Genomic DNA, 22,561 nt, shown 5'->3' with positions numbered 1-22,561 from the left:
GGTCACAAACTCAAATACCTTCGGAGGTCAGGTAAAGATATCAAAGATTTTGAAGGAGCTGGAATTAGGACAATTAGAAGGAGTAGAATTTACTATGTATATCCTGCCTCAATGCATTCAATTTCAATGAAAACAACAATATTTAGCTTATCAAAATAGGTCTAGATGCCAGACATCTGCAAACTACGAACTTCTGACTCGTAGCCCAGAGAAGCAGAAAATTGTGGAAGGTGTAAAGGGAGACTTTTGTCTAATACCAGGTGAAAACTCAAGTTTAAAGACTGTATCATTTAAGTACTATATATTTAACCTTGAAAACTTTGGGCAAGGTAAGCTGTCATATATCCCCAGTTCTTTCATTTTAAATTGTACTGTCTATACAGGATGAAACAGCCAGAGAACAAATGACAACTTTAAGTGAGTAAGTTTATGCTCTCTGTTGTGAATATGGTTGAGGACTTGATCCTGTTAACAATTCTCCCCTTCTGCATTTATAAAATCCTTACACTGCCCTTTAAAAAGGCTGTAAGCTTCATCCTACGTAAATTCATTGATGGAAAAAAGCTATTTTCCTTTAAGACACCCAGCAATGGTTGAAAATTTACCTTTGAATGGAAAATGGTGCTGTCATTTTGGAAAACTTACGTCAGTTCCTCAAAACGTTAATAGCATTACTCATCAGAGGCAAAAAAGAAACAACCCAAAAGTCTATCAAGTGAAGAATGGATAAACAAAATGTGGTATATCCATAAGGAAAAGGAAATGAAGTAGTGAAACATGCTGTAACATAGATAAACCTTGAAAACATAATACCAGTGAAAGAATCCAGTCATAAAAGGCCACATTTTGTATTATTCTATTTATAGGAAATAACCAGAATAGGGGATTCCTCTGAAGAAAGTAGGTGTGACAGAAAAGTTGTGGGGAAAATGTAGCGTGACTGAAAATGGGAAGGGGATTTGTTTTGGGGGGTGATTAAATATTCTAAAATTGATTGTGACCCATTGTGTACAACTCTGTGTGAATATACTAAAAGTATTGAATTGTGCATTCTAAATGGGTGAACTGTATAGTATGTGAATTTTGTATCAATAAACCAGGTATAAAAATATTTTTAAATCCTGTTTTCCCCATAGAGAGTCCAGTCAGTTCCTTTCCATATTTACAGCCTCAGAACTAAGGGATCTTAAAAATCTTTAGTCCTATGTTTCCTTATCTTAGACTTGTTAAAAACTGGAGTCCTAGTAAGATTTAAGTGATTTGTCTGAGGTGGTAGAACCAGGACCAGAAAGAAGAACTTAAATTCAAACACCCACATTCTCTTCCATTTTACCAACTCTGAATCAACTTCCATTTCTTTCTACTCAGCTCTTTTTACTGTTTCACATGATCTCTTCTCTCCTAGCATTGTTCAGGTATGTCATTTGAGTGATCAATTTCTTTTATTCTCTTTAGTCCAATATCCATGTACTCTTAAGTTCTGCTTTCTGTCATCTAAAATTTTATTTTTGTATTTGGTTAAGCCAATATTCTCTTTCAACTCTCCTCTTTCAGGAACCTTTTCAATTGTCAGCTTCTGCTAAAGGTTTCTTTCCCAAGGACAAACTCTACTGTATCGAAGTTTGAGCAACATAAAATACACTGCCAGGCAAAACCCTCTCACAATGGTTTTCTGGGTTACAGTCAAATGCCAAGAGTTCAATTAAAAGCTCTACATGAACTCAAACTAAATATACTACAGGAAAAAAGATGATTCATAACTGACAAATGTGCATTTTATCATGTATACTTTTCCTTTCATACCTTGAAGTAGTCATCTTGAGTAACAAGTGAGTTTCTCACTCTGTTCTATGGATTACATAGACAAGATACCACCGTCTGTATGCTTCGGTCCACAGATTTCTGAAACAGAAGTTTTCAGTAATCTAAAGATTATTCCTTTTACTCTTAAACATTTTTAAATAGATTATGGAATGCACACACTTCTTGCTAAAGAATTCTTATGTAATTTGTAATTCTTACCATATGTCACTTCATATGTAACTTCTCTTTGATATTTAAGAAACAGTGTGCAATCTTAGTCTTAGTGATAGAGCACTGGTTGAAAAAGCTCAATTTAGTAAAACCCTAAGATATTCTCTTCAGTTCCTTAATTTTTCTTTAGGTAAGTAACAATGAACTTCAGCATTTCAAGAAAAAAATATCCAGGATAAAACCTCTGTACACTATTTTAATATTTTTTCAAATTTTAATTCATGTATCAAATCAGGGAATTGTTCAGTAGTTCTGAACATCCTATAGTTCATAGTTCTCAGCATTTTTCCCCCTGAGAAACAAATGGATGAAGTTCACACACTGCAATGGGAATCTTCAACATTATGTTGTGATTTCCCCATCATATCAACTACTTCTACATTCCTACTCATTCAAAATAGAATTCAAGAGTGACAGCATTATTATAGGAATCTGATCTAAAGATAATAGAGAAACAACTCTGCCTATTTCAGTACTTCAGTTATTACTAAGGACTCCACCACTCTTAAGAGCCACCAAATGTTATAAGAATACCATAATTATGTATTATAATTTAGCTTGTAAATGTTTGAATTGGTAAAATACAAGGCAGATATAATTCATACTTTTGTGGAGTAGGATTCCTAAGGAAACTTGCCTATTGCATCTTACCAAATCATGTTAATGCAGTATTTATGAAAGTATGGTTAAAAAATGAAAATGGAAAGATTACTGAATGGAAGGACAATGGAAAAGGGTAAGATTACTGAATCAGAAACTATATGTATACAATGAAAGTTTCAAGGTACTGAGATTTCATCAACTTTTACATAAATTGCTGAAATATCAACTGTTAAGCTCTGTAATTTATGGCTTCCATATTTAAATTTGGGCAAACATGCTTGCTTCATAAAGAGCCATTATTAAAACTTGAAAAAAATATGAGGCTATAAATATTAGTAAGTAAAATGAGATGTTTGCCTTTTGTGGGCCATTTCCAGAGGATGCAGTTGCTTCACGAATGGAGCTTTCACTTGTCAAAATTTCAGCTCCTGGGTCAACTTCATTACAGTGGTAGTAGTTAACAGCTGTATAAGTCTACATTTAAAATAAAAGTGTGAGTAAAGAGATATTCATTAGATACATTTCTAAACAATCTATTCTTCAAAATGTTGAGCTGATACTGAAAGTATCAGTGTGGACTTAATTGAAAGGCAGTAAAGCAATCTTTTATTTTAAAATGTCTTCTAAGCTTCAACATGATTATAATTAGAAGGAGTCAAAGAAAAGGTAAACTCCAACATATAGCAAGGCAATAGGAATTTCCCAGTGCCTAAGAATTTTAACCCGTATTACATCCTTCAATGATCCAGTCTTGATGAAAGACAGAAGGTAACAAAGGCTCAAGTGTTTTAAGAGTTAGCACCCTCTTTTGTTATTATCCTGTTCTTATACAATAGCTTTTAGTAGCAAAGTTTTTCTTAATTTCTCTTCAACAGATTTTTTATGTGTGAAACCAAGAGGCAGATTCAATACCAATTCTAGATTCCTAAGATTAGAATTAGCATAGGTATTAATACTACCTTTCTTGGATTATGCAATGTATCAACAAGCACATGAGTAATGTTGTATGGAGAGCAGCCATCATTTACACACACTAAAATAATGAGAAACAGCACAGTTCCAACCACAGGAGTATATATTTGCATTGGCGAGAAATTAAGAAAACCTAACACATAATGTAAAAGGGAATTTAAAAATATTTCTAGGCATACATATGACTAAAGGTCAAGATATATAAGTCAAACAAGAAAATATTAAAATAATGAATAGGGAAGTATATGTTTGGTTAATTCACCTTACCAGAGGCGGAATAACATAACTATTGTGTTCCCCATCAGACCACTGTGGTGGCATCTTTAAAAAAAAAGGAAGTAACTATTATTTACATATTCTTATATATTTTCACACAGAGAGGAGACAGTTTTGAGGTATTTATTTGTCATGCTGGCTCCTTGAACTTGTTACAATAAAAGAAAAAGAATGGAAGTAAGATGTACTTTATGTTTACAGTACCTGAGGGTTTTATTGTTATTTTCATATATAAACCCCACCTTTTCCTCAGTTTTCCGTAGCTGGCTTTCAGGAAAACTCAGAGATAGCAGTTGTTTGAACCTATTACCATAGATATGGTCCTGGGTCATAAATATGGTCCTCTCCATGGGAAGAAATTCAGAGAACTATTATCTTGGTATTATCAAATACAACTGGAATTCAATGCTCAATCCAATCTCAGAGCATTTGGATCAGAGCATTGGTATCAAATACCAGTTGTATTTGATACAAATTTATATTCCGCTTGCATTATTTCAGCTATTTGACAACAAGGATGGAGGAAGACATGTGGAACTATAGGAGAGGACACCAAATCTTGACAGTACAGAAGAAAACCTGCTAAGTATATTCCTGTCAAAATATCATTCCCTTATTCTTAAGTAATACAGCCCATAATTCTAGACAAATTCTTATTTTTTCTTGTATGTAAGCCTACTCAACTAGTTTAAATAACAATCTACTGGGGAAATTTACATAGATAAAGGCTTCACTAATATTCCAAAGTAAATCATTTTGTTCCTTCTTAAATTACCTGGTAAGTATATACAGGCAGCTGATAACCAGTGATGACCTGAACTGGTGAACTTGGATAAGGATATGCCTGAAAATAAAATTTACATAAAGAATGTAATATCAAGGTAAATTTTTAAAAACAAGGAAGAAGAAATATTATTCCTAATATAACAAAAATATGAAAATAAATCTTCATTATTTTTCTATATACCATGCAGGATTCTATTTGAGTGACTGGCTTCGTGAAGAAAAAAGCATTCTCTGTTGAATGTTAGCTTTTTGGGTAGGGAGGAGAAAGAGATAAATGAGGAAGTGACTGATTTTGCCAACCTAAGTTTATCTTGTTTACCTCCAATTAAAAGTTCTCTCTTACACTGGTAATAAGGCTCTATTAGTTCAGATTTCCATGTTAAAGTTATATTGACACACCTGCTATTTCTTTCTATAAACACTTTCAGGCAGTTTGTTATTCTTTTGACAATATTATTGGGGTCAGGTGTAATCCATCTGTAGTCCTTCTATAGATTTTATGGCTCCTTCTGTATTTTACTTCTAAATGTTAAGGGTAGTGTATAACCCAAAATTGGAAATGAGACTGCACTATGTATTGTATCTTTCAATAAATATTTACTTAATCAAAACATCGACCATAGTAGCATACATGAGTACAGCCAGAAGAGGTAATAGCTCACAGTAAGTACTAGGAGCAAACAGGAGTTTTCTTCTAGCCATGCTTAGAACAGGAAAAATAAAATATATACCATCCTATACTTCTGGTTGATGGAAAATGTAAACAAATGAAAGGCAATGTAGACCTATTTAACATTATCTTGTCTTTCTTTTCTTCCAAACATCTTTTAAACTGAAGAAAGTAAAATGAACCAAGTGTTATCATCAGTAGGAGATATTAAATACTCCAAATCCCACTTCAAATATTAAACTAACCAGGACCAGATAAATTATATGCCAGAAACTCATAGGACTTACAAATACAGCTAAGTCATCAGGAACCTATCCATTCTAGAACCAGAATACATCTGGATGCCAGCACTCAGTACGAGGAGGCATCTAAAAATCATTGCAAATATAAAGAATAATGAGAAGAACTGCTAACCTTAACAAAGAATAAACCACGCATAAGGAAAGCTGCTTTTAAATATTTAAGGAGTTGTCACAACAGGCAAAAAAGAAGAAATATTTGCTATGTGGCCATAGGGGTCTGTTCTAAGATAAAAGTTTACCAAGTATATGGAAGCAGATTTTAGCTTAGTATAAGGAGTAACACTAAGAATGACAGGTTGCTGAAAAATGCAGTTAAGTTTCCATCACTCCAAGTATTCAAACAGGGACATATATATATCAATTATTATGGAAATCATGGATATAATCTCACAGAAATCAGAAATAAGATAGGCTTACTTTTAAAAGGCCCCATCTATAAGATCTCCAAAACTATAATAAAAAGCCAGGACTGTAGAGAATTCTCACCTGCACATACAGACTTATAGGATGCATCATGGTTGGAGGCTGCATGTAACCTACAGGGTTGTGACTGCTCCAGAGACACTGAAAGTGTGGTGGTGGTGGTGTATTAAAAACCAAAGGACGTGGATGCACATGATAAGCACCTTTTCAAAGGATAAAAAGAAAACAAAACCTATTTTCACTTCTCTGAAAAGCTATGCATCTGTCAACATCAATTCCTTTCTCTACTCACAGAAATTTTGTTTCCTGATTGCAGGGCCCAGTTTCAGCTTTTTACCATGGAAACTTATCTGTGACTGAAAATAAAAACAGCAGCGAAACCAGATCAGTTTTGAAGCCTTTACTTCTAAAACTTTGGTAACCTAGTTCTCTAAGATCCCCACAGTCAGAGATCAGACTGCAACCACACCAAATAAAAATCTATCTGCATGAAGCTATCTTATCTACCCTCACTACTCTAGTCAAAGTGTTCAGAGGTGTCATGAACTTGATAAAAAACTTTTACATGCTATCCATCCAGTCCTGTCTCTAGTTCATGAAGCCAGATATGCCCAATAAAAAATCATTTCTGACAAGCTATGTAAGATTAAGTTTGGGATTTCAAACATGAAGTATATATATTTATAGTATTCCATACAAGAATTCAGGACTGAAACAATACTAAACAAAACTAACCTAAACTTAATTAAACATAAGGTAATTAAGAGATTTTCCCATAAGATTACTTACTTCTACTATCTTCTGGACATCCACGTCATTATAAAATGAAACAAATCCATAGCTAAAGGGCAGATAAGTATAAAATCACTGCTGTAAGTATGACCTAAAACTTCTAGTAGTCAATGAGATAACTGACAGAATCATGATAAAGGATGAAGAATATACTGAGATAAGTATTTTTAAAATGTACATAATGGATCCTGCATAAATCTTACCACATTTTTTTGTTTTCTTACCCTGATCTATGTCAGAAGTAAGGTAGCATGGAAACCTCATTCATTAACAGAAAATTCGTATCTAAGACCCTGAATTTATTATCTACATCAAGATGGTTAAAATTTAAAATACTGTGAAATGTGTGAAGAAAACAATTGATAAAACTGACTAACCCACTTATGTGCAATAAATGAAGACAGGGAACATTTAAATACAAACATCAGAGAAATTATTAAATAGAAGAGCTGGCAACAAACTTTTATCCTCTACATAAAGGAACCTGACAAAGCACCAGACTTCATTTATACAAATGTAAGAATATCAGTTTTGAACTCTACTCTGATACTCTATAGATGCCATAGCACACTTTTTATAATTTATACTCAGCATGTTTTACTTACCCTTTGGGCACACCAGTTCGATCCGTGATTATCTTCACTTCTTTTATTGAACCATATCTAGCAAAGAAACTTCTAATTTTGGTTTCATCCATCTATAAAGAAGAATTTGACTTCAAGAGTAAAAACTTAGCATTCAAAAACTTTTCTTATACTATAAAGAAGACTTAATGTTGTGGAAGTATCTCCCTCAAGTATCCCCTAACTACCTGTAGCTCTTTGTCAAAGACAGTTTTAGTCCCTATTGGTTAATATAAAACCAATTCCAAACTTGCATGAGTACAAAAATACCTATGTTTCCAACAGGTCCAAAATCTCATTATTCACAAAGTATTTTTTAAAACAAATGAAATACGGATACAATACCCTAACATCAATTCCACCAACAAAAATGGTGTTTGGCATGATTTTGCCTTCTGGTAAAACATAGCCTTGGCTGGTTGTAGATGATGAGAACTGGGTGCTGGCCTCTTTGGAGATGGTGGTTGAGTTCATAGTTTCAGAATTTTCAGCAGACTGCAATTTTGAAAGCAGATATCATCACTAGATATACAGGCTAAGCCATACATGATGTGCTATCAATTTTGTATTTAAAGTATAAAACATTTTCATATGAATCACCTTCATTATAAATTAATAATCAAACAACTTAGTTCAAATTCAGGATTTAAATTAATTAGAGTAATCATGATGAAATTTTAACAAAAGTGTATCATACTTTCTTAAGCCCAATGTTACCCATCACCATCTCTTGTAAAATTCCATGGTAGAATACTCACTTTATATTAACTGTGAAAATTAATGGGAACTGGTAAAAAATGACTGGAAAGTTCAGATTTGTAAAATATCAAGTTAATAAAGTCATCCTGTTCTATGCCAGTAAGCAAATTTTTATTTTACTTTTTAAAAAACCTTATTAAAAAAACATGGTATATATTTTTAAAAGATAAAAAGAAAATTTAAAGCTACATTAAAAAGAAAACAAACATCAACATTTTAAACCAGTTTATCTTGCCTCATTTTCTATTCACCAAAAATAACATGGATTTTATAATCATAATATTGTTAGTATGCCCATTTTACTTTGGAAATGGACGATGAAAACCTCATTTGCTCACATATCATAGTTCCTGCTAAAAGTAACATTTTTTTCTTGATTAACACAAAATCAATCCTACTGATGTTTAATTTTCACACTAGGTCAATAGATATAAATGAAACAATCTTTTTTTTCAGATAAAGAGGCCCACACATGAAACTCATTATTTTTCTGGATTCTGTTCAGAACCGTCTTTAGTCTTCCCACACTAAGGTTAATGTAAATTTTTCTGAAGCAGAATTTACTGACAAATGTATGTTGTAAAAGCACTATAGCACAGTGAAAAAAAAATTAGTTTTAGTCAGGAGATCTAGCTTCATGTCCATAACTAGGTTATATATAAGCAACTTACTTGGCAGCCTTTTATCTTGAAAAACTACATTGAAGTGTAATTCCATCTTGTAAAGTATAAAGTGGTATGTCAATGTAAGTTAGTGTGCTGTCACTTAAATTTATTTTCAATAGGTTAAAAAAGTTTCTTTCCTGCTTTTTACTAGATACTTATTTTGTAGAAACCTTATTAATGAACAACCAGAGTTGGAACTTTAATAAACTATGGTGATCCTCTCATCTGAAATTCATTATGTTATACCTTATTGACTATAAGAGGTTAATTACAAAAGACTGCAAGAGATAAAGCTATAATACCTCTGCTTATTGAGGAAAACAAAACACAAATAAAACAGCACAGTAGTTCTGAAATTTTTGTACCTTATTTTCTCCCCAATATTCCCTTAATTTGTAGATGAACTTTGGGTACCTTTTTATTTGATAAACTGTTTATAGTATTATCTGTCTGTGACCACAGTGGATGGCATTTTAATTTAGGGCTGTTAACATCAGGTCAGAAACTGCCAGATTATAAGGATTTATGATAATATATTGATTCTCAACCAGGGGAGATGTTGTGGCCCAGGGGCATTTTTGGTTGTCACAACTGAGGAGTGTTCCTAGTATCTAATGGGTAGAGGCCAGGTATACAAAAAAAATCCTATAATGCAAATGACAGCTCCCCACAACAAATAATCATCTGGCCCCAAATCTGAAGAGGGTCATGGTTGAGAAATCCTAGGATAGCATCACCAGAATAACACAGGGGAGTCCACAGTCCATATGGTACCTACAGAAGTGAAATGGATACTTGAGGCAACTAAAGAGTAATTTGGGAAACAGAAAAAAAAGCCATTTTATATCATAGGAAGTTTGGTTTCGGGTTGGTTTGCACAAATTGGATGGCTGCCTGTTTAATTGGAATGTTAAGTATATAATTCACCAAATCATTTTACCAGTGTCCTCATAGCCTCAAGAAGGCATCATCATGGCCCCGTCCTCAGCCAGCAGGTAGCACTCAAAGCTAACAAAGCAAAGTACTGCATTTTAAGACGTCTGAGCAGCAGACACTAAATTCCTTCTCTGTGTATATTATTTTCAATTAATACATTAAAAAATCCACAACCAATAGGCAACTTTAGGTTACTTTTAAACTATTGCTAAAAATCCTCTACAAATGAATGCTTAGGCTAAAGCAAAACGTTTGTGTTTAAGTATTAATCTTAACTATCAAAGGTATAAAAGACAATAAAACTGCAAGTAAATTAAATGTAAGAAGGATATACTTTTCTTAATTATATCTTCAAATAAGTTGGTGGGTTTTGAAATGGGTACTGCTGGAATATTAGGGAGAGGTGAACTTGTAGGCCACTAAGCACATTATTTGCAGTAATATATATTCCGTTATATTTGGATAACCAAATAACAAAGATAACTAAAAGCTGAAAAAAACTGTTACTCAAGCTCATCGGTTGTCAGCTGTTCCATGTGACTTCATTCAACTACTATGTCTACTTGCAAACAAATATCTATGTATAAGGATCAGCACAGAGGTCTATAATTTGTAGTCATCACTTATATTCACCAAAGGAAGGCACTAATAAATAGAAAAGCTGAATTAAAGAACTAGGAAATGAAAATCAGAATAAAACCTTTTAGGTAAAACCAAGAGTAGACTCCTGGGAGAAAAAATATAAACAATAAAAAAAAACAATACAGGCAAAGATGAAAAACAAGCCAGGAGGCAAAAATATACATTAGCCATGAAAAAATTGTATGACTACAGATTATAAGAGAATGCTATGGATAAACTTCATGGTAATAAACTTGGAAATCTTGATGAAAACGCCACCTTAAAGCAATTTCAATTAAAAAAGAAACATAAATTAAAAAAAAAATCTTAAGACAGAACACTGGATTTCTGTCTCAGCTCCACTGGGGCTCAATTCCACTGGAAGTTTTTCAAACTGTAAAGAAACAGATAATTTTTGTGTGTGTAGATATTCGGTGGAGGGTGGGGTGCACCAAGACAGAAACAACAGTAGGTAGAAGAGGGAATAAAGGAGAAATAAAATTCAAATGCTTTTTTACAATTTTTCAAAGAGAAAAAAATAATTCTCAATTTATTTTTCAAAACTGGCACCACGTAAGTAGTAAAACCTGATTAAGATGGTCTACTCCTGCTCCCCCGCAGAGATGCAAAATTCCATCAGTATATAAAAACATAGAGTAAAGGTATAGTTTACATTGGAATTGCAAGGATGGTTCACTCTTAGGAAATGTTACTGTAATTCACCACTGAAAAAGTAGTTGATATAAAATACACCATTCATTCTTTAACTTTTAAATCAAAATTTAAGGTTTTTCTGTCTTGGTGCACCCCACACCCTCCACCCAGTATCTATACACACAAAATTTATTCTAACTTTTAAAATAGAACTAGAAGGATCTTATTTTATACCGATCTAGTTCTAAACTATCATCAGGTTTAAAGAGAAACATTATAGTCATTTCCATTGAAATTAGGAATAAGGGCATCACCTTATAACCACTATGAAGGTTTTCCTTTATATATGACAAAGCATTAACATTAATATAAAGTTTTTATAAGTTATTAAGATAAATATGCAACAGGTGGATGAAGAATTCATAAAAAGGAAATATAAAAAGCTAACAACAAACTTCAATTTCACTGATTTAAAAAAAAAAACACATCAACACAGCAAAATATTTTCCAGCTATTAGATTAGTAACTTTAAGAAGCGTAGTAAACTCTCATTGGAAAGAGTGTGGAAAAGAAGATTACATACACATCGTCAGTGGTAATGGAATATATACTGGTACAAGCTTTATCAAGAGTAAGTTGGAAAGATATATCATAATTTAAAATTATTATAAAATGGGCAAAGCTTTCCACCCAAGTGATTCTACTCCTGGCAATTTATCTCATGGAATTAACTGAATAAGCATGCCAAAATATCTGCAAAAAGACACTCATTATAGGATTTATTTAATATAGAAATCACTCATTATAAGGAAGTTTAGTAAAATAAGTAATGGTACAATCTTATACTCTAATATCATATATTTATCTTTGGAATGCTATCCACTATATTAAGTGAAAGATGCCGGTTGTAAAAAACAGTGTTACACAGCTTGGCACAACTTCTGTAAAATAAAATTTATCTATACACAATACACGCATAAAAACAATCTGGAAGGGAATATATGTATCAAAATTTGAACACTGGTTATAGGTGTTAGCACTAAGATGGACCTTTTCTTACATAACTTTCAAATGAGTTAATATGCTCGTTTATAATCAGAAGAAAAAACAAGCTATATGCACTTCCTCCCCTTGCCTCCAGAATAGGGGAGAAAAAGATTGTAAATAATTTATAGCAACTATATTGATCATTAGATAATTTTAATACAGATAAGACACAAATTACTACAAATTATTATTAATTTTTGTTTTAATTTTTGTAGGTACTAAGTTGCACGTAAATTTGCTCCCTTCTAAAAGTAGAGAGAATAATTATTATACTATCAGTAAACACACTGTATATAATTGTGACTAAAGTGTTCAGGGCTGTATCTTGACTCAACTGCGAAATTACCAAAAGTCACATAAACAGACACCAAAAGAGTACGTAGTAGCGTGCGTACATTTTTGCTTCAAGTCCCCCGTTTATCTAGAGTGAAAAAAAGCGCTCCCACAGGAAAAATGTCCACCGTCTCAGGTCTGCGCGCCCCCACCTCGAGCAGAAACGATGGCGCCGGTGAGACCTATGCCTGCGATCGCCACACGAGGGGGCCGTCCCGCCGCCGGGCTTCGCCCCGGCCTCCCGGCTTCCCGCCGCCGCGCCCTCAGGCCGCCTCGTTTCGTGGCGCCCCGCCCCGCCGCTCGCGGACACGCTCCGAACGCCCCGCCGCCCGGCGCCTCAGCCCGGTCCCGGACAGCGGCAACCCCTCCCGTCATTAGGACGGGGCCCCCCGCAGATGGCGCCAGGGTGCGTTCGCCCGCCGGAGGCCGCCGCCATCTCGCGGAGGCCCGCCGCGCTCCTACAGGTGAGCGCGGGAGAGGAGGCGCGAAGGGAGGGGCGGGAGGGGGACGGCGCGCCCTTCCCCTCAGGCCCCTCAGGCCCGACGGCGCCCGGTCAGCAAACGCCCCTCCACAGCCGAGGCCGAACCGCGGCAGCAGGGGGGCGCGAAGGCTTCAGCCTTGCACATAGTCGCCTGCAGGAAGGGTCCCCAGGGCCGCGCCTCCGCCACACCCTGGCCCTCCAGGCCGGCCGTCGTGCCTTGTGGGCCTGCTCCTGGCCCCTGTGAGGCTCTGGCAGTGGAGCACCGGGCCGGAACCCAGGGCCGAAAGCCAGGTGACCCCACTTATGGCGTCCTCCCGCACCCCCAAAACGGAGCTTCGGCCATCCTGGAGGTCCCCGCCGGGCTTGCACCCCTCAGGCCGCCTTCTCAACTCACCATGATGGCGGCTGCAAGCAGTTCTGGCCGTCGGGCCTGGAGGAGCAGAGACCGCGCTTCTGGCAGCACCCTTGGGGCGGCTGTTGGTTAGGTCTGGTTGTACCCGCCGCCCGGGGAGGAAAGGCAAGCGATCAAGTGAGAGGAGGCCCGACGGTGCCGGTGAGCTGAGGAGCCCCGAGAGCAAGATGGCGAGGCCGAGGGGCGCGGGCACACTGAGGCGGGCGACGGGCTCCCGGAGGTGGCGCCGCGCTGGTGGGGACTCGACACGGCAGCCGCAGCCAATGGGTGGCAGCGCCCCCTCCCCCTGCGGGGCGGGTGTGTGCTGGCGGGAAGTCTACGCCCGGCCTGAGGGCACGCAGGGGGAACTCAGGGGCTGCGCGTGGGCCGGCGGCATGCCCCTGGGGCAACGACGCCCTGAGGCCGACTGACAGGCTCACGGACACACACAGCACCCCGAAAGTGCCTTTGGAAAACACTTGAAATAAGTATGCACCCTTAAACATGCATTAAAATTAAAGAAAACATTTAATGTGCCTAGGTTCTATCTTAAAAATGGCGTGCTGAATGTACAGGGTTACCCGGATCACGGTCATCATCCGTGTCGCCTTCCCCTGAATCGGGCAAATGCCTGTAGCAGTACAGAATAGCAGGTGTGTGCCGAATAGGGCAGGCGGCATAGAGAATACAGAGGCTTGGAGCCTTTCTGTCACGTTTGAGGTAGATGGACTTGGATTGGAAGAAGCAGACAAGGCAGGCCTGCTTGGTGTTCAGGGCATTATTTCAAGAAAGATTCATTCAGTGCCAGGTAGTGCGGATGCAGGAGTGAACAAACAGGCAAATTTCTCCCTCCCGGGAGTTTGAATTGAAAGGTGAGAAAGTTTGGTTTGTAGGCCTTACAGGAGGAAGCTAAGCCTGCCTGGAGAATTCTAGAAAAATCTCAAGGTCAGAGAAACAAGGCCTAGAGCAAGGTAAGCAAGGCCTAGGCAGTGGTGGAGCAAATCAGTCAACTTCGAGAATCACTCCAGTACCCTGTACCCACAGGGATAACTAGCTATGACTTTTATTCTCAAACTTCTCTTTTGTACTGATGAAATCGTACTTTTGTGATCTGGCAAAGTGGTGGACTTCTGTAACTTGGAAACTGTCTCACTACCAACATCTAGCATACAGATAAAACAGTAACTAACCTTATTTTAAGTATTTGACTAAACTTACAGGAAATGAAGAGAAATCCCCAAATCCAGAAAAAGAAAAGTAAATTGAAAACCAGAGCAAAGTCTTGCTGAACGATTCATCTCTGGCTATGGGTATACACGCTGGGGGTGACAGGTCAACTAGTTGGCCTCGGACTTAACTGATTTTAAGACTGAACCCCTCCCCCTCCACAAATTCCAAGAAATGAGGTTCCCGGCAAACCACTGTAGTTGGTTATCCTAGGTGTGGGCAAGATGTCCTTAGTCTCTGTAACTTGAGAACTGGAAGTGTAAGGGCAGGAGGTCAAGGGTTTGGAGCAGCTCAAGGTGGAAGCTGGAACTGAGTACACTATGAAAAGCCATTGTCTTAAAGACATAATCCTCAGGAAAAGGGTGGACTAGGAAACTATAAAACACCCAATAATGGGCAAGCAATGAAGTTGGTCCCATTTCTGGATGAAAAGGAAAAGGAAAATGAACAATGATGACGTTTTGAAACCCTAGACCTTCATTTCACAAGAGTTTGGAGTATAAATTTATAGTACTTACAAGTGTTGCTGGAATATCACGATCAAGAAATTGATTCCCTACTTCTTCCCAAAAGATCTCTGAATGCTCGCAGAAACAAATATAAAACCAATCTGGGGGATGCTTCCATAAAAGGCTGGAAGGGACTGTCTTAAGAAAAGGACCCTTTAAAGATTTAAAGATAAGCTCACAGTGAAAAACTATAAAATGCTTGTACTATTTATCATGAGTGAGAGTGGCAGACAACAAAGCTCAAAATGTCAAAACTTACAGAAGAAGCTTCTTTGGGAGATTGTGTGTCTTTTCTTTTTCTCTCAATTTATTTGGAGTAATCCACTTCATGTCTATTTTAACGTGATTATTCTACTTAAAATTGTAAACTTAATCTAAAACTAATATCTGTACTCTCCTCTTGCATAATTTTAAGGCATTAGGATGCTTTAACTGCACACCCTCTCCCAATTCATAAGCTATTATTCACTACTATAATTTTATCCTGTTTTCCTCCTACAAATTATACACGGTGTTTTTTAGACCCACCCATATGTGTAAAAATTGACTTGCTTACCATTTCTTCGCATATCTCAGATGTTCCTTCTAGACTTTTTTCCTTGGCCTGAAGATCTACCTAGTCAAATTTCCCCTTCTCAGTGAAATTCTCTGTCTGTTCCACCTTTATCTTCCTCTCTGCTAGCCATTTCAGTCCCCAAAGGTACAATTTGGGATGGGACACCTGAGAATCTGGAGAGGAAGTATAGGGAGTCTTTGAATTTGCATTGGGTTTGCTCTTCCTCTGGCATTGAATGACCTTGGGCAAGCTGCTTACCTTCCCTGAAGCAATGTTTCCTTGTCCACAGTGATTCCTAATTCCAGTGCCTTGCTGCTATGCAACGTCTTCCCAATAAAGTCTTCTTTTAGCAGGTTTTTCTGTTTTCTGAAACAGATGAGCCGTGATTAAGCCACAGACTCATTTCAGTGTTCTCAATAATCGCTAAAATAATAACTATTATGATATTTACTGTCCTTTGTTTTTTAATAGCTCCATGCATGTTAGTCTCACCTTACACACGCTATAAATTCATTAATGACTTAAGGCAGAAGTGAACTGTGTAATTTATTTCCCAAAGTTCTTAAACTGGTATTAAACCTGAAGGTATGGCAAGCTCCATTAATACTTGTTGAATGGTTTTACTCTTAATATTTTTCAGTGTTCCAGAAGTAGATAAAAGGAGAGATATAGTGATATATTATCCATCAGGTAAGAAAATGCAATTCCAGATTGCTGGTTTGATGAACTTAAAATCTTTAAAAGGTTTGCCAGTTGAGAAAGGAATAGAGAGAGATACTCCAATATAAAAAACAATCGTTGTGTTATCTCTGAGAGGTAGTGCTATGGGTCTGTCACCATCACACTAACCTAAATCTTCCAATTTTCCACACAGGACATGACTCACTTTCAGAAACTGAAAAGAAATAATTTCAAAAGTGGCAATGAGGCAAAAATATATTTGGGCATTTAACAAATGTTTCTTCATTTCCTTCATTTGTCTAACTGTATGTTATAAATAAACTTTAATATTAGACTCAACAACTTTGGCCTTAATTGTATAGGTAAAACTTGGGTTTTGATTTCCTTTTAACTTAAGAATAATATTAATCTCACAGGAAACTTTAACACACTTTTAAGCACATGTGATACTAAATTAAGACTTTTCCCTTAAAGAATTTAAAAAATTCCTATTTAATTCAAAACATGACTTAAAAGTGAACAGAAGACTACTTGGCTATGTTTTAAGCATAAAATCATTTGAGTTTTCTTGACATTTCTGTTCATTATTTAAAAGGAACGCTACCGCATCACGGGAAGATGACTGTGTGAGTTGTTCAGTGGAAATCTCCTCCCAAAAACATATATATTTAAGAAAATACAATAATATGACTATTCCTAAAAGAGACACCGGTGGATGCAGTACAACAGCCAGGATACATCTACATCTGCAAGAACTCAACATCACACAAAGGGGGTAAGAAACAAGCGGCGGCCAGGCAGGAACAGAATGCCCCCCACACTAGAACACAGTGGGAAGAAAGGACTTGGAATGGGGAGAGAGTGAAAGCCCAGGACTGCTAGACAACCAGCTCTAGAAATCCTCACCCGGAGCACAGACACAAGGTGCACGGGGTGCTGGATATTAGAGAAATGGAAAAGCAAAACCTGTGGGCAGGTCCCTGTAACTGGCGCCCCTGAGACAAAAGAAAAGCGAGTGCTTTCTGCAAGTCTTAAAGAGACAGGGACCCCATAGCTGGATGAAGTCGTCCCGGCACACATAGCCAGCAGCTGGGAATCCTGGGGAACTTTGCCCTAACCCCATGGGCGGCAGCGCAGCTCTGAAGCCCCTCACAGCACTAAGCAGCCTGCCAGTTGTTCCCCCAACTGGCACAGACCCTGACACACTGGGCCAGTAGTTGGAGAGTAGCAGCGTGCACGGGTGGTGGCAGTGTCAGAGGGGACCGGGGGTGGCCCACATGTGCTGGAGGCACCAGAGGGGACTGGGAGTGTCTTGTGCAAGCCCACTGTGGTGGCGATTGAGCAGCCTGGGAGATGCCCCCATGCGCTGGTGGCAGCGGTGCCAGAGGAGCCCAGGAGAGGTCCGTGTGAGCCCACAGCAGCAGCGAACAAGCGGCCCATGAGTGTCCCTAGTGTGCCAGCGGTGGCAGTGCCAGAGGGGCACAGAAGAGGTATACAAGCACCTGCAGTGGTTCCAGGTGGAGCAGCCCTGCTCCTAGCAGTCGATCAGAATCCCAGCCTGAGGCACAGCCACCCAGGCCAGACCCAAAGGCCGCTGCTGGCACACAGCTGCCCAGCAGGGGCACCGCTGTAGTGGAGGAGCTCACCTGGTGTGCCTGAAACTCCCAGCAGGGCTCTGCACTGCTCTGACACAGACCCTGCCTACAGAAGCTTAGGGGATTAACCCAGTGGCTGCTCCAGGAGAGCCAGTAACTGACACAGGCAGCGGAAGAGGGCAAGGCATCCAGCAAGCAGGAAAGGGCTTTCTTCTCCCAGCCGACACACCTGCAACCTGCCTACAGCCACTGCTATCACCATGAAAAGGCAGAAAATATAGTCCAATCGAAAATAGATCAGACAACCCTGAGAAAGGATCTGAAGAGACAGACCTAACCAGTCTCCCTGAAAAAGAATTCAAAATAAAAATCATAAACACACTGACGAGCAGCAGAGAAATATACAAGAGCTAAGGTATAACATTCAGAGGGAGATTACAGAACTGAAACAATCTCTGGAAGAATTTATAAGCAGAATGGATAAGATGCAAGAGGCCATTGATGGAGAGGAAACCAGAGAACAGGAATGCATAGAAGCTGATGCAGAGAGAGGTAAAAGGATCTCCAGGAATGAAACAATATTAAGAGAACTGTGTGGCCAATCCAAAAGGAACAATATCCGTATTATAGGGGTACCAGAAGAAGAAGATAGAGAAAAAGGGACAGAACGTGTCTTTGAAGAAATAATTGATGTGACCTTCCCCCAACTGGGGGAGGAAATAGTTGCTCAGACCACAGAGGCACACAGAACTCCTGAGAGAAGGGACGCAAAGAGGACAACACCAAGACACATAATAATTAAAATGGCAAAGATCAAGGACAAGGATAGAGTATTAAAGGCAGCCAGAGAGAAAATAAAGGTCACCTACAAAGGAAAACTCATCAGGCTATCATCAGACTTCTCGACAGAAACCTTACAGGCCAGAAGAGAATGGCATGATATATTTAATGCAATGAAACAGAAGGGCCTTGAACCAAAGATACTGTATCCAGCACGATTACCATTTAAATATCAAGGAGGGATTAAACAATTCCCAGACAAGCAAAAATTGAGGGAATTTGCCTCCCACAAATCACCTCTACAGGGTAGTTTAGAGGGACTGCTCTAGATGGGAGCACTTCTAAAAAGAGCACAGAAAGAAGCACCCAACATATGAAGAATGGAGGAGGAGGAATAAGAAGGGAGAGAAATAAAGAATCATCATGCTGTGTTTATACAAGCTCAATAAGTGAGTTAAGTTAAACTGTGTGGTAGTAAAGAAGCTAACCTTGAACCCTTGGTAATCATGAATTTAAAGCCTGCAATGGCAATAAGTACATATCTTTCAGTAATCTCCCTAAGTGTAAATGGACTGAATGCACCAATCAAAAGACACAGAGTAATAGAATGGATAAAAAAGCAAGACCCATCTATATGCTGCTTACAAGAGACTCACCTCAAACCCAAAGACATGCATAGATTAAAAGTCAAGGGATGGAAAAAGATATTTCATGCAAACAACAGGGAGAAAAAAGCAGGTGTTGCAATACTAGTATCAGACAAAATAGACTTCAAAACAAAGAAAGTAACAAGAGATAAAGAAGGATATTACATAATGATAAAGGGCTCAGTCCAACAAGAGGATATAACCATTATAAACATATATGCACCCAAAACAGGAGCACCAATATATGTGAAACCAATAGTAACAGAATTAAAGGAGGAAATAGAATGCAATGCATTCATTTTGGGAGACTTCAACACACCACACACTTCAAAGGACAGATTCACCAGACAGAAAATAAGTAAGGACACAGAGGCACTGAGCAACATGCTAGAACAGATGGGCCTAATAGACATCTATAGAACTCTACATCCAAAAGCAACAGGATACACATTCTTCTCAAGTGCACATGGAGCATTCTAAGATTAGACCACATACTAGGCCACAAAAAGAGCCTCAGTAAATTCCAAAGGATTAAAATCTTAACAGCAAACTTTTCAGACCACAAAGGTGTAAAACTAGAAATAAATTGTACAAAGAAAGCAAAAAGGCTCAGAAACACATAGAGGTTTAACAACATGCTCCTAAATAATCAATGGATCAATGACAAAATTAAAATGGAGATCCAGCAATATATGGAAACAAATGACAATAACAACACAAAGCAAGAACTTCTGTGGGAAGCAGCGAAGGCAGTGTACAGAGGAAAGTATATGGCAATCCATGCATTTTTAAAGAAGGAAGAACTATCCCAAATGAATAGTCTAATGTCACAATTATCGAAATTTGAAAAAGAAGAACAAATGAGACCTAAGTTCAGCAGAAGGAGGGACATAATAACAATGAGAGAAGAAATCAATAAAATTGAGAAGAAGAAAACAATAGAAAAATATCAATGAAACCGAGAGGTGGTTCTTTGAGAAAATTAATAAAATAGATAAGCCTCTAGCCAGACTTATTAAGAGAAAAAGAGAGTCAAAACACATCAACAGAATCAGAAACAAGAAAGGAAAAAACACGATGGACCCCACAGAAATACAAAGAATTATTAGAGAATACTATGAAAACCTCTATGCTAACAAGCTGGAAAAACTAGGAGAAATGGACAACTTCCTAGAAAAATACAACCTTCCAAGACTGACCCAGAAAGAAACAGAAAATCTAAACAGATTAATTACCCTCAACAAAATTGAAGCAGTAATCAAAAACATACCCAAGAACAAACTCCCGGGCCAGATGGATTTACCTTGGAATTTTATCAAACATACAGAGAAGACATAATACCCATGCTCCATAAAGTTTTCCAGAAAATAGAAGAGGTGGAAATACTCCCAAACTCATTCTATGAAGCCAACATCACCCTAATACCAAAACCAGGCAAAGACCCCACCAAAAAAGAAAACTACAAACCAATATCACGGATGAACATAGATGCAAAAATACTCAACAAAATATTAGCAAACCGAATTCAAAAAGACATCAAAACTTCATACACCATGACCAAGTGAGATTCATTCAAGGGATGCAAGGATGGTACAACATTCGAAAATCCATCAACATCATCCACCACATCAACAAAAAGGACAAAAAGCACATGATCATCTCCATAGATGCAGAAAAAGCATTCAACAAAATTCAACATCTATTCATGATAAAAACTCTCAACAAAATGGATATCGAGGGCAAGTACCTCAACATAATAAAGGCCATATATGATAAACCCACAGCTAACATCATGCTGCACATCGAGAGGCTGAAAGCTTATTCTCTGAGATCGGAAACAAGACAGGGATGCCCACTCTCCCCACTGTTATTCAACATAGTACTAGAGGTCCTAGCTACGGCAATTAGACAAAACAAAGAAATACAAGGAATCCAGATTGGTAAAAAAGAAGTCAAACTGTCACTATTTGCAGATGACATGATATTATACATTAAAAACTCTAAAGACTCCACTGCAAAACTACTTGAACTAATATCGGAATTCAGCAAATTTGCATGATACAAAACTAATACACAGAAATCTGTGGCTTTCCTATAGACTAACAATGAACTAATAGAAAGAGAAATCAGGAAAACAATTCCATTCACAATAGCATCAGAAACAATAAAATACCTAGGCATAAACCTCACCAAGGAAGTGAAAGAGCTATACTCTGAAAACTAGAAGACACTCTTAAGAGAATTAAAGAGGACACTAATGAATGGAAACTCATTCCGTCCACCTGGCTAGGAAGAATTAATATCTATCCTGCCCAAACCAATATACAGATTTGATGCCATCCCTATAAAATTACCAACAGCAGTCTCCAGTGAACTGAAACAAATCATTCTAAAATTCATATGGAACCACCAAAGTCCCCGAATAGCCAGAGCAATCCTGAGGAAGAAGAATAAAGTGGGGGGAATCTCACTACTCAACTTCAAGCTCTACTACAAAGCTACAGTAATCAAGGCAATTTGGTACTGGCACAATAACAGAGCCATAGACCAGTGGAACAGATTATAGAGACTCCAGACATTAACCCATTACATATATGGTCAATTAATATATGATAAATGTGCCATGGACATACAATGGGGAAATGAGTCTCTTCAACAGATGGTGCTGGCAAAACTGGACAGCTACATGTAAAAGAATGAAACTGGATCACTGTCTAACCCCATACACAAAAGTAAATTCAAAATGGATCAAAGACTTGCATGTAAGTCACAAAACCATAAAACTCTTAGAAAAAACATAGGCAAAAATCTCTTGGACATAAAAATGATTGACTTCTTCATGAACAAATCTCCCTGGGCAAAAGAAAATAAAAAATGAACAAGTGGGATTATATCAAGCCAAAAAGCTTCTGTACGGCAAAGGACACCATCAATAGAACAAAAAGGTACCCTACAGTATGAGAATATATTCATAAATGACAGATCCGATAAAGGGTTGACATCCAAAATATATAAAGAGCTCACACACCTCAACAAACAAAAAACATATAGTCCAATTAAAAAATGCACAGAGGAGCTGAGTAGACAGTTCTCTAAGGAAGAAATTCAGATGGCCAACAGACACATGAAAAGATGCTCCACATCGCTTGTCATCAGAGAAATGCAAATTAAAACCAAAATGAGATATCATCTCACACC

At 37.8% G+C, this 22,561-nt stretch overlaps 1 protein-coding gene across 1 annotated transcript; it reads right to left on the bottom strand.

Moving 5' to 3' along the window:
- Positions 1-1,848: 1,848 nt before the first annotated feature.
- On the bottom strand, positions 1,849-7,955 carry LOC130682154 (deleted in azoospermia-like). Its single transcript, XM_057496302.1, has 9 exons — positions 7,827-7,955; positions 7,464-7,555; positions 6,856-6,907; positions 6,359-6,422; positions 6,130-6,269; positions 4,661-4,729; positions 3,877-3,930; positions 2,995-3,111; positions 1,849-1,902 (listed from the first exon to the last, which is right to left on the bottom strand). Exons 1-9 carry the CDS (start codon positions 7,953-7,955, stop codon positions 1,849-1,851), a joined length of 771 nt encoding a protein of 256 aa, XP_057352285.1.
- Positions 7,956-22,561: the final 14,606 nt, after the last annotated feature.

This window comes from Manis pentadactyla, chromosome Y (genome assembly GCF_030020395.1).
Source record: "Manis pentadactyla isolate mManPen7 chromosome Y, mManPen7.hap1, whole genome shotgun sequence".
In the NCBI taxonomy this organism is placed as follows: domain Eukaryota; kingdom Metazoa; phylum Chordata; class Mammalia; order Pholidota; family Manidae; genus Manis; species Manis pentadactyla.
This window is presented reverse-complemented; position numbering and strand designations above follow the sequence as displayed.

Bases quoted from the DNA above. Each gene is read 5' to 3' on its own strand.
- LOC130682154 (XM_057496302.1), bottom strand. From the start codon at position 7,955: ATGAACTCAACCACCATCTCCAAAGAGGCCAGCACCCAGTTCTCATCA. The intron at 7,556-7,826 runs GTATTGTATCCG...TCTTCTTTATAG, and splicing joins TTGGTGGAATTGATGTTAGG to ATGGATGAAACCAAAATTAG. The intron at 6,270-6,358 runs GTGAGTAGAGAA...TCCTTTGAAAAG, and splicing joins AATCAGGAAACAAAATTTCT to GTGCTTATCATGTGCATCCA.